This window comes from Pseudopipra pipra, chromosome Z (genome assembly GCF_036250125.1).
Source record: "Pseudopipra pipra isolate bDixPip1 chromosome Z, bDixPip1.hap1, whole genome shotgun sequence".
Classification (NCBI taxonomy): Eukaryota; Metazoa; Chordata; class Aves; order Passeriformes; family Pipridae; genus Pseudopipra; species Pseudopipra pipra.
The window spans coordinates 49,007,258-49,022,000 of record NC_087581.1 but is presented as its reverse complement, the minus strand read 5'-3'; the positions used below and the strand labels follow the sequence as shown (position 1 = coordinate 49,022,000).

At 38.2% G+C, this 14,743-nt stretch overlaps 1 protein-coding gene across 2 annotated transcripts in view; it reads left to right on the top strand.

Moving 5' to 3' along the window:
- Positions 1-12,381, top strand: part of FAM174A (family with sequence similarity 174 member A) — a 34,911-nt gene extending 22,530 nt beyond the window's left edge. For both annotated transcript variants that reach the window (XR_010426333.1, XM_064640868.1), the window contains one exon: positions 3,709-12,381. Coding sequence is in view for 1 of the 2 variants with exons in the window: in XM_064640868.1 (XP_064496938.1) it covers positions 3,709-3,742 (34 nt within the window). In the remaining variant the exon portion in view is untranslated. The remainder of the gene's footprint in view (positions 1-3,708) is intronic.
- The last annotated feature ends 2,362 nt before the right edge of the window (positions 12,382-14,743 follow it).

The window sequence follows — 14,743 nt, the reverse complement described above, 5'->3', positions numbered from 1 at the left end:
GGATAAAACAATGAGGGCAGGAGACAGGAAGTGACAGCTTGGGTAGAGAAATCAAAGTTCTCAGATCTTTCAGTACCCTTGGAGGTAGAATCCAGAGGCGAAGGAGGCTGGGGAAGTGCCAGGATGAAAGATTTAGTGGAAGAGGGCAGCCCTATGTCTATAAAAATGGAAGGGGAAAATTGGAAATCAAGACTAAAGGAAAGATCATCATAGCTGCTTAAATTTTGTTATATGAAATGCAATGTGTTCAGGGTCCAAGGGAAAAACAAAGCAGGTAAGGAGTCCTGTAGACAATGCGTGCTGTGAATTCTGATACCAGATGTAGAACAGTCATTTTCCATCTCATTGGTTCCCATAATATCCCTTCCTTAATGCAAGAAGATTTTGCCAGGTGCATCACTGCTGACACCACCCTTCCTAATGGATTTCAGACAGGATCCAGGTGCTGCAAATGAGAGGTTGGCTATTTTATCCTTTGAGATAAAGACCCAAGTCATTTTGTGATTCTATGATTCCGAGTTGCAAGAAACACCAGTACTTAGGTCAGCTCCTTCTCTCGGGAGAAGAGTACCAATTTTGTGACACATGTAGTCCTCTGAAAGAGAAATTTCCAAAGAGAAGTCTCTTATATCTCAGGCCATTGGCAGCTGTCTAAAATGAAGTTGTTGCTGGTTTAGGAAAAAAGTAATGCCAGCCATGAGTAAGCCTCACATGCTTCTGTGCAATAATCATACCCTCACTGGTTGGGTATTTACAGAGTATTTCACAGTAATTGCAGCAGTGTGTTGGTTCAATGTGCTTCTATGCAGGTGAACAGTTTTTAAATAGAGCAGTTGAATTCTTTGGATCTTTATAAGAATATTAAGGATTTTAGCTGGAATTTTTATTCCTAACTGTCAGCAAGGTCACAAGCTGTCTGTATGTTCTTCGTACAGATTTATAAATATGGAAACTGTCTCAAGTGTGAATATGTCATGCCAAAGTCACTGAATCTTTCCATGTTAATGTATTTGTTCTATTATCAAGTCAGGAGGAATGCAATAAGGGATCTACGCTTAGAGATTGTTGAAAGTCCACACAAATTATTGTGTACAGTTTCAAAGGAAATTACAGTGCTTACATGGAATGAAGGTATTTGGCTATGAACACATTTTCAGAATATTTAAGTTAGTAAATTTCAGAACCTGATACTTATCACTCATATGCTGTAGCTTTTAAAATATCAAGGGCTCAAACCAATATTATATTAAATATTCTCTAGAAATGTTGTTACCTCCTAGGACTTACCTGAATGTGCCATGTTCCTGATGGCCACTGAGACAGTTCAGATCAATTAATAGTCTTATAGTCTTCAGACAATTTTAAGCCATAGTTCAGGAATTAGTATGGGTCAGAACAGTATGGTTGTGTTTCAAACAGATGTTTTGCGTGTATCAAATTTTTGTATGAAGAAAAAAAATATTACTCTACTTTGATGGAAGATAAATATTCAATCAATGGAGACATTTGTTAAAATATTTCAATGTAGGGAGCACTATGGAGGATCCAAATGTCAGAAATCAGTACCCATCACTACAGACTAATAGTATTAGTTTGAAAATGTTGCTAGCCAAAAATATAACCTGTTGAAGCTAAAATGTTACATAGAAAATTGTTGATTTTAGCAAAAAATGTTTTCTATTTTTATAAATGTTTTATACCTCTTATTTTCTTTGCAAGCAAAAATATAACTCTTTTTTCCAATTCCTGATATGAAACAAAATTTCCAGTGTCAAATAGGCATTTGGCCTTCCATTTTAGGTCTTAATTACATTTGAAATTTCATTTGAAATATTGAGTAAAATATTCAACTGTTCTTAAAGTAACGATATGTTAAAGTTCAGGCAGTTTTGAAAAATAAATTTAGAGCACATTGGCATCTGCAAAATGCCTATCTTTTTCAATTTTGTCCTAATTTGAAAGAACAACAATTCTTGTAGTACTAGAAATTCCTAAAGAGCAAAACACCCTTGTATAACCTGGACAACAATTTTATTTCCCCCAAGCTCCACAAGTCTGTTTCTTTTCCATGAAGTACAAGCCTAGAGGTGGTTTTCATGACATTCAATTACTAAAGGAAAGTCTGAGGTTTCGATTGCACAAGCTTGATCCTCTGGTTCCAATAAACCTAGACATTGTTTGGCTCTGCATAGCTGAAACTAGACTTTACGAAAATCTTCATTCCTATTTAGGCACTTAAATAGCTGATAGATTTTGAGAAAAAATCAACTCTTATTGTGATACTGATGGTCAAATTTTTAAGAGAGAACTGAGGTAGAGGTCTAACAAACATGTCTGTCTGTAGTAAAAGAACTTTCTATTAAAACCAATTATAGTTGCTTTTGTTACAAAAACCTAGCTATAGACCTTTTCATAGATAGCCGTGAAGGAGTTTAAACAGGCTCCCAGATGAAAAATTAATCATTAACCATAAAATACTAAAATAGAGCTGAATAAGCAACTAAAATATGTGCTTGGCAGCAGAAATATCTGGAACTTTATTGGGGTTTTTCACTTCTCTATCTCTTTGCTGCATCTGCCTGTGGTGGAAGATGAGGTGACAAAATCATTACAGCAAAACACAGAGCAGAGTAACACACAGGCAAAACAGTTTCCTCCTTTCTCTCCCACAGTGCTGGCCACACAGCCACCTCAGCTGTGATCACTGGGCTAGTAATTGAAAAATGAAGGAGCATACAGATGCTGGAAAACCCCGAGGATGGGAAATATGGGTATTGGCATTTCTTCCTCTGTGTGTGTGTGCGTTTACATACAGAAAGGGCATACTCTTTCTTATAGTTATGTTTTTTTCCTTTATCCTTGTCCCTATAATTACTTTTGCAGGCAACAAATCACTTCATAACGTATTGTTTATGCTTCCATATTTAGTGTCATTTCCTATGACTTTTGCAGATCCTGCTTAACTCATGTTTTTTCACCCATTCTCTTTCTCTCCCTCCCTTCATCCCTCAAAGCATACAGCCTTCTTTGATATTAACTCTTCACCTTTCTTAGACAAAGACAATTGCATTATTCTTGAAAATATTTGGCTCTCTGACTGTGCCTTTGTATTGTTTACTCAGCAATATGCACAAAGATTCTGCTGTCATGTTATGTCTGCCACATACATAAACCTGTAAAGCAATTACATGAAAAACTTCTTGCAGAAATGTTGAAAAGGTCTGTGTTATGGTTTGTTCAGAGATAGGCAAACTAGAATGCAACTTAGAGGCTGAGAAAGAAAGAGAAATTCCTTCCCTTCTGTGCCAAAAAAAGCTGATTGCATTTATCAGTTCCAGCCTTCCACAAGTCCTTGTATCCTTTGATTTTTTTTTTATTCATCTTTGTCACCCCAGGTTCTCTTACTGAAGCTTGCCAGTGCTCTTCTTGCTCTTTGAATGTCACCTGAAAGTGGTTACTGCTGCCAAAGATTACTGGCAGCAGTGGTTACTGCTGCCAAGTGGTTACTGCTGCTGTCTGGTATTTGAAAATTCAACCCAAGTGATGTTGCTGAGAAAGGTTGATCATACACTGCCTGTGACACAGGCCTATGAGCTACTGATTAAACTCTCTAAAAATGTCAGGTTAGTTTTGCTAGTTCATTGTGCTGATTCTTCAGACTGGCTGTGTTCTGATGAGCTTCTCCCTTTTTTTCTCCTGTCATTTCAGGATGGCACCCTCAGCAAATTCACAGACAACATGAAGCTGAGAGGGAGTATTGATCTGCAGGAGGGCAGGAAGTCTCTGCTGAAGGATTGGACAGGCTGGATCAATGACCTGAGGCCAATTGCATGAGGTTCAACAAGACCAAGTGCCGGGTCCTGCCCTTGGGTCACAACAACCCTGGGCAGTGCTACAGGCTGGGGACAGAGTGGCTGGAAAGCTGCCCAGGGGAAAAGGACCTGGGGGTGCTGGACCAGAGCCAGCTGGACATGAGCCAGCATGTGTCCAGGTGGCTAAGAAAGCCAATGGCATCCTGCTTGGATCAGAAATAGTATGGCCAGCAGGAAAGGGATTGTCCCCCTGTACTGGGCACTTTTGAGGCCATACCTCAGGTGCTTTGTTAATTTTTGGGCCCCTCCAGGCCAGAAAGACCCTGATGTGCTGGAGCAAGTCCAGAGGCCAGTGGAGCTGGGTAAGGGTCTGAGCACAAGTCTGATGAGGAGCAGGCGAGGGATCTGGGGTTTAGCTTGGAGAAAAGGAGGCTCAGGGGAGACGTCATGACACTATACAACTACCTGACAGGAAGTTGTTGCCAGGTGGATATTGGTCTCCTCTCCCAGGTTACAAGTGACAGGATGAGAGAGAGGAAGTGGCCTCAAGTGGCCTCTCTGCACCAGGAAGATTTTGATTGGATATTAGGAGAATTTTTTTCACTGAAAGTGTTGTCGAGCGTTGAATTAAGCTGCCTGGGAAAGTGGTGGAGTCACCATTCCTGGAAGCATTCAAAATATGTGTGGATGCGACACTTGAAGACATGGTTTAATGGTGAGCATGGTGGTGGTGCTGGGTTAATGGTTGGACTTAATGATTTTAAAGGTCTTTTCCAGCCTTAACAAATCTATGATTCTATGGTATGGAATAGTTCCACAATAACAGAGGAAAACAGACACTTACTGTTTTAATTGTTAGTCAGGTAGCAGAAATGAAGGTGCCAGGACACAAGTTATTGACAAATAGATCAGAAGAAACGTCCAACATCAGTGGACTGCTGTCTACCCCTATTGCAAAGTCTTTAAGATTGTAGAAGTGAATATAGACTAAACTTTGTCCTGGAATGTGCTCTAATAAATGTTTGTTTTGTCTTGAGGATGAAGCAAGCATACTCCTATTGAAATTAAAAACCAAAACAAAACAAACAAACAAACAAAAAAAGGCAGGAAAAAAAATAAAAACCAGCCAAAAAAAGCTCTCAAAAACAGCAACTCTGTATACTGATGTAGTAAAGAATGGGATAGGAAGATAAGAAATGTATAGTATAATTTCATAGTTTAAAAATCATTAGAGTTTTACTGAAAAGGAGTAAACATTCATCAGTTTGAAAGGGTGCCTGATTGCCTAAATTGCATGTACAAGCTTTCTTACAGCCTTCAGATACATAAAATTTCAATAGCATACATTTCTGCAAAGTTTCATAAATTAGCTGTTCTGAATGCTAGCTTCTCAATCAAGAGGGAAAAAACTCTGCTCTAAACTCATTTTGGAATAGGTCGAAGACCTGAAAGCCTGTTCAAACCTCTAGAAGACTGTATTTATAGAAGGGATGGACAAATATTCAGTTTGCAAAGAGATGTGATATTATTTCTGCTTACAGTGTTTTATTTCCCTCTGACACAAAGTGGTTTATCACTTCATATAGAATCATAGAATATACTGAGTTGGAAGGAACCCATCCAGGATCACTGAGTTCAACTCCTGTTCCTGCACAGAACCATTCCCAAGAGTTCTGTGCCTGAGAGCATTGTCCAAATGCTTCTTGAACTCAGACAGACTTGGTGCTGTGATCACTTACCTGGGGAGCCTGCTGTCTATGATTTATGATTAAGTGGGGGGGAGAAGAGGATGGATGGATGGATGGATGGATGGATGGATGGATGGATGGATGTTAGTTTGAACTACCCCATGCAGGAGTAGGAGTGTTTACCTGACTGCTCTCTGTCAAGAGTTGAGGAAAAAGTGAACAATTTGGAATGGGAATGTTTCCAGCTAGCAGAGTTAATCTCTGAAGATATGATGCAAGAATTTTGTAGTCTTTTGCATGACAAAATAAGTACACATCTGTATAGCAGCTCAATTTAACCAGGTCAGGTCTACCTGTGAGTTTGCAGAGAGATTTTTTTTGTGCTTGCATGATACACCAATCTGCACACAGCTTGTAGGTTCAGATCCAAAATCTGTAAAATATGATCAAATGTTTTGGGACAGAGGTCAGACATGAAATACTCATATTATTCTTTTACCTTACAATAGTTTCAGATATTGTCAGTGCTTTTTATAACTCTGAAACATGTGATCAAAACAAAAAGGTAGGACAGGAATATTTGTCCTTTGGACATTTTTCTTCAGTTTTCTTTTTTTTCTGATTCATTTGTTCAGACACCCATACAGCCTCACCTTCCTAAGTATTTTTGCTCTCTGAAATGAACATTGCTGACTGCATAGGTGAGATGCAGATTGTGAACTCTTTATGCAGTGAACTGTATTTATGCTTTGATCGCTGGGTCTGTCATTTCCACAGGCACATACTTGTGATGTCAAAAGTAATGACAGGACTTATTGGCAATGCCTGCAGCAAGCTTAGTCTAAGAAAAATGGACAGATTTTTGTCAGTTGCTGCAACTGGTTTGGCAAAGATAAATCACATGTTTTTGCTGAATTACCTTTGTTTCACTAGGCAATACTCCTTTTACTGAATTTTTCATGATGAGCAAAATAATGTGTCTTTAATTTTTTATTATTTTCCAGATCTTTCTTTTTCTTTGTTGATTTTGTAAAGCAGCTGCTCAGATTATAAGATATCCATCCATATAATGGCCTTTCATGCTTTCTTAAGGTTTAAGCACTTTTTATATTTGCTCTTCATTGTCCTCAACTTGGCCTGCTTTAAGTTGGACCCCTAGGGAACAAAGTGCTTCATAAGCAATCTTTTTTAGTGTTCAATTCCTTATCATATGTCCCCTTTAGGACTTCATTTTATATTTCTCTCCAGCAGAAAATAGTAATAGATTCTGTAAATCTCCTTTTATAATATCTTCTATTTATTGCACACACCTAATGGAGCTGCATGTCATACTCCAGTTACTTTGGAGCGCGTGTTTAATAACCTGCTATATATTAGAAAACAAACATTGATCTAAGAGCCTTTGCTCTTCACCATTGTAGTTAGCTACATTAGTAAAGCAGAAAATGCTCTTTTATGTGAGCACATGTTCAAAATTGGACAGGTATGATAAATATTACTGTGTTAATAAAAATCCCACACAGAAGCAGCTCTGTAGCATTTAACATCCTGCTTTGCAGAGACTGCTGAGCTTTTTGGGCTGGAAGTCAACTTGAAGAAGATAGAAGTTTTCTATCAACCTGCACCTCAGGAAGTCTTCCATCATCCTCATATCACCATTGGCGAATCAGAGCTTAAATCAGTCCAGCATTTTAATTACGTGGGAAGCATCGTCTCCTCGGATGGTGAGATTGACAAAGAGATAGACAACAGGTTAGCAAAAGCATATAGTGCCTTCAGAAAACTCCATATTTCCATTGGCGAAATAAACACCTGAAGAAAAGTACAAAGATCAGTGTTTACAGAGCCATTGTGCTGTCTACTCTTTTGTATGGTTCCGAATCATGGGTCATTTACCACCACCGCCTGTACCTCTTAGAACGCTTCCATCAGCGCTGTCTCCGTTCAATCCTAAACATCCACTGGTCAGATTATGTGACCAACACATCTGTTCTAGAACAAGCAGCAGTCACAAGTATTGAGGCCATGTTGATGAGAACACAACTGCTCTGGGCAGGGCACGTCTCAAGGATGAAGGATCACCGCCTCCCTAAGATCTTGCTTTATGGTGAACTTGCCACCGGCTGCCGCAAGAGAGGAGCCCCGAAGAGGAGATACAAGGACTCCCTGAAACAACATCACAGCCTCGGCCATACTGATCTTCATCATTGGTCTACTCTGGCCTCCAATTGGGAGGTCTGGAGACACACCATCTATAATGCTGTTGCTTGTTTTGAGAACACACGCAGGATCACTCTTGACGAGAAAAGACAATGTAGAAAGAACCGTGTCCTGTCGATACCATCCAAGGAGTCTTTTTGCTGTACCTTTTGCAACCGGACCTGTCTATCTGGCATTGGCCTTTTTAGCCACCAGTGCACTTGTAGCAAGTGTGGGTAGAGTCCTTCCCAAATCTTTGTTCACGAAGCCTAGCCATGATGATGATGAATAAAAATCCTTAGTGTCCCAGCATTCTTTTCTGTCTGTAGCTGTTTTTAACAATGGAACAAGTCATTGCTTACTTTGTGTGTCTTGGAAAAGGGTAGTTTTGTGAGCATTTTGAGGTAAGCAGGACTGTAGTATTTATGAACAATCTACATTCACAAAACCTGCAATTTAATGAGAAATCTCATGTAGTGACTAAAAGGATTTGGAGAAAATAATTGTCTTCCAAATAATTATCCATACATAACCATTCCCCCTCTTTCCATTCTTAGTTATATTACCTAAACACAGACATACATACGCACTACAGCATTAATTCAGTAGCTTTCTCTGTGAATATGCAACAGGAATTAAAACTGCATGAGAAACCTATGTATTTCACTGAGCTATAATTTCCACTTTTTTCTATTTCTTATCAAACAAATAAACTGGCAGTCCATTTCATATAGAGTAAGGCACTCCTGTGTTCCACATTCACTAAAAGCTTTGTCTACTTGTTTGGTGACTAATGAAGATACAAAAATATTTATATTCTACCAAATTTATATTTTACTTTCTGTTCCTGAGCATTTAGTATGAGGAGGATTCAACAGGACAGAATAAGAAAAGGACAAGAAAAGGACAAGAAAAGACCAAGGTCCTCCATTAACTTTAGCCTTGCACATAATAACCATTCTTTCCTCCCCTGAAGAACACCTTTTTTTTTTTTAAATTACTTTTTGTTACATTATGTATTTTAAACTTAATCAAACACTAGAAATTGGATTTGGGTTTCTGAGTGTAAGCTTCTATTGGGTAATATTCAAAATTAGGAATTTAACATAAATCTGCAGTACTGATGCCTTATCATGATGGAGAGTATTTTGTCTTTGTATCTACATTACCAAAACCATGGTATTCTGAAATATGTTTTTAAAATAATACAATACGTAGAAGTACACATATGCTAGGCAAATATTTAGTACCATTGGATGAACTTTAAAGATTGTTTTTATGCTTGATAGAATCCTATTCCTAAGTGTTCTTAGTTGTTTGTAAATTGCACCTTTTTCAGACGTCTTTTATTTTAATAGCAAATACCATAAAGCTACATAATGTCTGTCATGCAATTTCTTGATGCAAAAAAATCATTCCTGGTAGAATGAAACATCATAAACTGTGCGAAAATATTATCTCTGGTTTTCTTTGGCTCTCAGCTTGATTACACTGTATTGCAATGGAAATTTTATTGTAGATAAGTTTCTGCTTTTAGCCTGTCTTTCTAAGGGAACAAATGCCATGACCACATTATCTGCACGAGAACAAAAGTCTTCCTGCTAACCTCTCCTAATAATAAAAGATGCTGGCCCATTTCATCTAGATGTGGCAGACAGAGAGGGAGTTCTCAGAGGCATTATCTTCCTATACATTACAGATAGAAAGAAAAAAGTGGGAGTCAGAGAAGAGAGACCTTAGGATTGTGCAGGAGTGGCACATTGGAAACCAGAATGTGTAAATTCTACTGAATATGGAATTGTTTTTTTTTTATTTCACCAAATTAACAGTGCATTTTCCTATAAAACTGCCAAAGCCATCATTATGTATGTACAAACCCTCTCCTGAAGAAATTGGGAAAAAACATTGTGCACAGCAGCTCTGTTGACTTTTGTAAGCACAGCAGGTATGCAGACCTTTGAAGACAGCTTTATTCCTGTGAAACTGTTAGGCTTCCTAGTCCTGTCATTTTAGGGTTTGTGCATGATTAAAATCTCAACAGCTTTTCAGTTCCAAAATAATTTCAAATTATAATTTTCTGTAAACATGGAGTTTTAAATTATTTTTTTTTAGATCCATACTTCCAATGTAATTATTGTTCAGTAAAGAAGACTCTTAAGAAGCGGAAACAAATTTTAGTTACTTTAATAATTCACTGTGCTGTGGTCTGAAATAAACATCAGACTTTTTGCAAAGGCCCATATCCAACAACTACACAGGGATTGTTTATCTAAAATGAGAGATGTTTATTTAAAGAAAATGTATGAATGTGATAACAGACTGTGCTCTTTGTAGGCAATCTGACATGGCAGTAGAATAATTTAGTTCTGATGTATTCACCATAAAATTTGGCCAAGAACATAGAATATATTGTAGGTACAGTAATATACAATGTTAGCAGCATTGCATGAGGCTGTAAAATAGACTAGATTGGAATAGTTCAGTTGGAAGGGATCTGTAGTGACAATCTGGTCCAACTGCCTGACCAACTCAGGGCTGACGAAAAGTTAAAGGCATTATGCAAATGACTTTTAAACACTGACAGGCTTGGGGCAGCGACCACCTCCCTAGGAAGCTGAAACTGCCTGTCTACACACACTCTACAGATCACACTGACTACAGGTCACACTCAGCATTTAATGTTTACTTTACAGCTGGACTAGATTTTCTTCCCTTTTTCTTTCCAGTCCTGCTTTTTTCCAATCTTTTATTTAGTTATCTCATTTTTTTTCCTGAAGTGGTAGGTGATGGAGATTCAGTCACTCTCCTGATACAGTTTTCCAGTGCCAGCTGGCACTTCTAGGAAATGCTGTGTTCATGGTGGACTTTGCCCAGGTTCACTTTCCAACCACTTCATGTTACTATGAATTTCCCTTAAAAACTGAAAATCCTCACATAATCAATGATCTTTTCCATGTCCAACATACTTGTCAAGTTACTTCAAAACCCTTTTTAGAGAAATTGAGTAGACTAAACTTTAATAACTTAATTTTTTTCCCAGTTCTTTTACTACATTTGGAGTTTTTTGTTTGAAATCTTTTTGTTATTTCTACTTCATCAGAAAATGTAGATGCCAGAAATGGAAACAATGTCAGTTTACAGAGGTAAAACTACATTTCTCCCTTTTCTTGTTACACCAAGTGTTCATGTTGAGTCCTTTACCTCTGACAGTCCTCTAGTTTCCAAAAAAATTATCTCTCACACTACTTATATTGTTATTTATTTGTACTTGCTTTGACTCCCTTGCCTGCCCCACAGGTCCCTGAGTTGCAGGCTGGTCCAGCTTGAAGTTTGCTGGTGATAACATGTGCACCCCATGCCCACGAGTTTTGGGGAGGACCCTGACATTCACACCCCAGCAACAGATACCACACACGCACAGGCTATGACTGGTTAATCATTTGGCCGTTCAGAACTAAATTTTATGTAATCTAAAAGTATTATTAACAAAAATAATGCAGTATGACTTTCTTAAAATCCTTTAACTATCTTCGATTTCACTAATCATATGCTTAGGTAAAAAAAAAGAAAAACAGTGTTGAAGGAATTGATAGTAGAAAATTCTAGTTAAACATATTTATAACTGATTACTGGAAAAAATAATGATTTCCATCTTCATTCAGTTTTTCCAACATAAGGCAGAAAGAAAAAGGGAAGAAAATAGTCAGATCTAGCAGATCCAGAAAAGGAAAAACAAACCCTGATAAAGACACAAGCCTTCACTTTCGCTTTGATTTTTCAGATTCATGGCGGTCTTTCAGAAGGCCTTTCCTTTGCAGATTTCCTTTCCCTCCCTTCCTTTGTAATTTCCTTTGTACACATGGCTAATAAACACAATCTGGGCTGTTTTTCAGCACTCTTCTACATTGCACAGCCTTCATCCTTTCACTTAAACATATTTTACCTCCTAAACAGATTAGCAAGCTATCTGTTGGAATCAGTTTTGAGTCCATTCTAACTCCTACGCTGGGTTTGAGAATTTTCTGAAACAGAGCTTCTGGTCTCCTAAAATTGCCTATGAAGATTTTAATGGTATGTCAGAGTAGCTTTTTGAGATCTATTATTTAAATACTACCTGGCACTGCTCAATTCATAGCATAGATTAAGTTCTGCCGAAATTCCGAGTACCATCTATCAATAAGATAATGGGTGGAGTGTAGGAGCCAACACCTGGTAGTCTTCAGACATTTCTGCCAAACATTAGCTATCAAAAGCTTAATGCCATGAGCTAGTGTCCTCACAGAGCACAAGTTTGAGAGGAATTTGCCCTGCTTGGAGGAAACAAGAATTTGTCAGGACCAACTCTGCCATCAGAGCTGACCCTGCTGTGGTCAGGGCTGGGCTAGAGATGTCCTGAGGCCTCTTCCAGCCTGAATTACCTGCCCTGTGTGTGGGCTTGTGGTACATTGGTTCTAAAGCACCTTCTAGCTCATTTGTCTCAGACTCAGAGCATAAAGCCTCATGGCTGCAGATATGGTTGAATAAAGCCTCCACAGCAGTGCTTAGGTCTCAAAACATGTCTCTTACTTCTTTACTTCCTGCCTTGTTTTACACCTCTTCAGTAAGTTGGTTCTGCTTCTTCTAACATGGGCTATTCTGACAGTAATGTGCTCACTGTGTTTTTCTGCCTTGTTTTATTCGTATCTTAAAAAAAAAAAATCTGTGAAGCAAAACCAAAATTCTAGGCTGAACTTCTACGACATCGTAGGTTATTTCTACTCTCATGTAACAAATGCCAATAAACAGAAAAAAGAGATGATTTTTTCCCTGAAAGATAGTCTTCAAATGTTTTCCTTTAATAATTTTCTGTATAACTATCACTAAGTTTATCTTTGCATAAGTCTAATTAGTCATGGACATTCACCACCCAATGATTTTCACTTTGTTTGCTCTGAGTACATATCAACCCTATGTAAATTTTATGCTTTTTAATATAGTGTGACTTTTATTGTTGACAACATCTAAGTTTTCTGCAAAGAAATGTAAATAAACCATAAATTTAAAAGATGTGATTCAACTAATTTCTCTTGAGAGCAAAATTTTTATTTTATAACCCAATATTTACTTATGGATTGGTTATTTAAATGGTTAGATATTAGTTATATAGATTAATCCTTTGTACTTAGCTCTTTGCCTCTGTTCCAAAACCAGACAAAATCCCTTCATACCTTACAATACTCCTAACTTTAATGGGAAAATAAAATTTTTACTAAAGAGTCTAGTGATGCCTTAAGGTCCTTTTAGTTTTTTGATTTTTCTAATTTTTATAAGTCTTATAAATAGCAATATAGCAGAAGTAGATTTTAGAAGCAGTAGCATTTATTGCTTTACGCTTTCCTTTACCCTTAGCACAGTAACTACACACATTCTCCAACACTTTTACCCCAATTCCCCATATCTATACCCCTGAATTCCATTAAGATGTTTAGTCTCTTGTCAAGATAGGCCTATTCCGTTTAAAGAACACTTGTACTCTGGCCTAAACCACAAAATACAGTCAAGAAGTGGGTACCCATGTGCCCTTTGTGCTCCAAGGAAGACCAAGTGATGAAGTAGGTGGTCTTGAAAAGACCCCAGCCACAATTCCCTGGGAGCTGGCTGGGGGTAGACCAGGGCAAAAGCCAGAGTGTGGAAAAATCTGAGATTGGACAAACAATATTATAAATTGTAATATCTGATGCAGAAGGGGCACGTGTGTTTTTTAACTTCTGTGCCTTGGAGGCCAGATTAAATCCTTTTCTTATCTCACCTCTAATTAAATTGCTCTGGAGGTTTTTTTCCTCAGCTTCTTAGGCATCACTACCTCAACTTAAGTTCTCAAAAAAACCCTGCATCACAGTTTTCCAGCTTTCTATGACAGAAGCCCACTCCAAAAGTCAGTTTACTTGGATTAAATTAATATCTCCTGATTTGCAGTTTAAATAGTAAATTAAATTACATTTCATTAAGTTACAGCACACCCATTGTACAGGTGGCTGAGGAAAAGGAAGCAAGGTGGATATTTCTTTAAGTAAAAATACTGTTGAATCACAGAGTCACAGAATGGGTCAAACTGGAAGGGACTACAATGGTCATCTGGTTCAACCTCCCTGCTCAAGCAAGGTTGTTGCAGAGCATGTGGCACAGGATTATGTCCAGATGGTTCTTGAACATCTCCAGTGAGGGATACTTACACAACATCTCTGGGCAATCTGTTCCAGTGTATCATCACTGCACAGTAAAGTAGTTCTTCCTCATGTTAGAGTGGAACTTCCTGTGCATCATTTTCTGCCCACTGCATTTCGTTCTCATGGTTGGAATCACTGAGCAGAGCCCGGCTCCATCCTCTTGACGCTCTACCTTTAGGTAATCATATACATTCATTCTTCTTGAGGTGACTGAGGCCCAGCTCGCTCAGCCTTTCCTAATAAAAGAGGTTCTCCAGACCTTTGACCAGCTTGATAGCTTTCCACTGGACCTGCTCCAGGAGCTCCATGTCTCTCTTGTACTGGGAGCCCAGAACTGGACACGTCCAAATGTGGCCTCACCAGGGCTGAGTAGAGGGGCAGGGTCCTTTTCTTCAGAACTGCTATTAAAAATGTGTGCTGTATAGTATTTTCTCTAGGAACTCGGGGGAAAGATGTTTGGTTTGGTTTGGTTTCGCTAGGAACAATAAAAGGAAGTTTTAAAATGTATTGATTACTGACAGTATGTCATGATCCAAAACACAGCAGAAAAATTGGCAGTTGGAGAAGCAGAATGAGTGGAGTTGGCAGGTTTTGGTTTTTTTGTATAAACATGAGCTCTTTAGTAACTGCCAAATTCAAAAGCCAAATTGCTTTGATAAATGCAAATTTGAACACAGGTTGAGTATCTTATCTATTTGGATGATAGGCTACTTCTAGGTGGAAACAATAAATATGGACTTGACCAAAAAGCAAAGAAAGCCAGCACAGGGAATTTAAAAGGAGAGTACCATAACTAGATGGGGTTTACAATTATTTCTGTATTAGATATTTAATTATT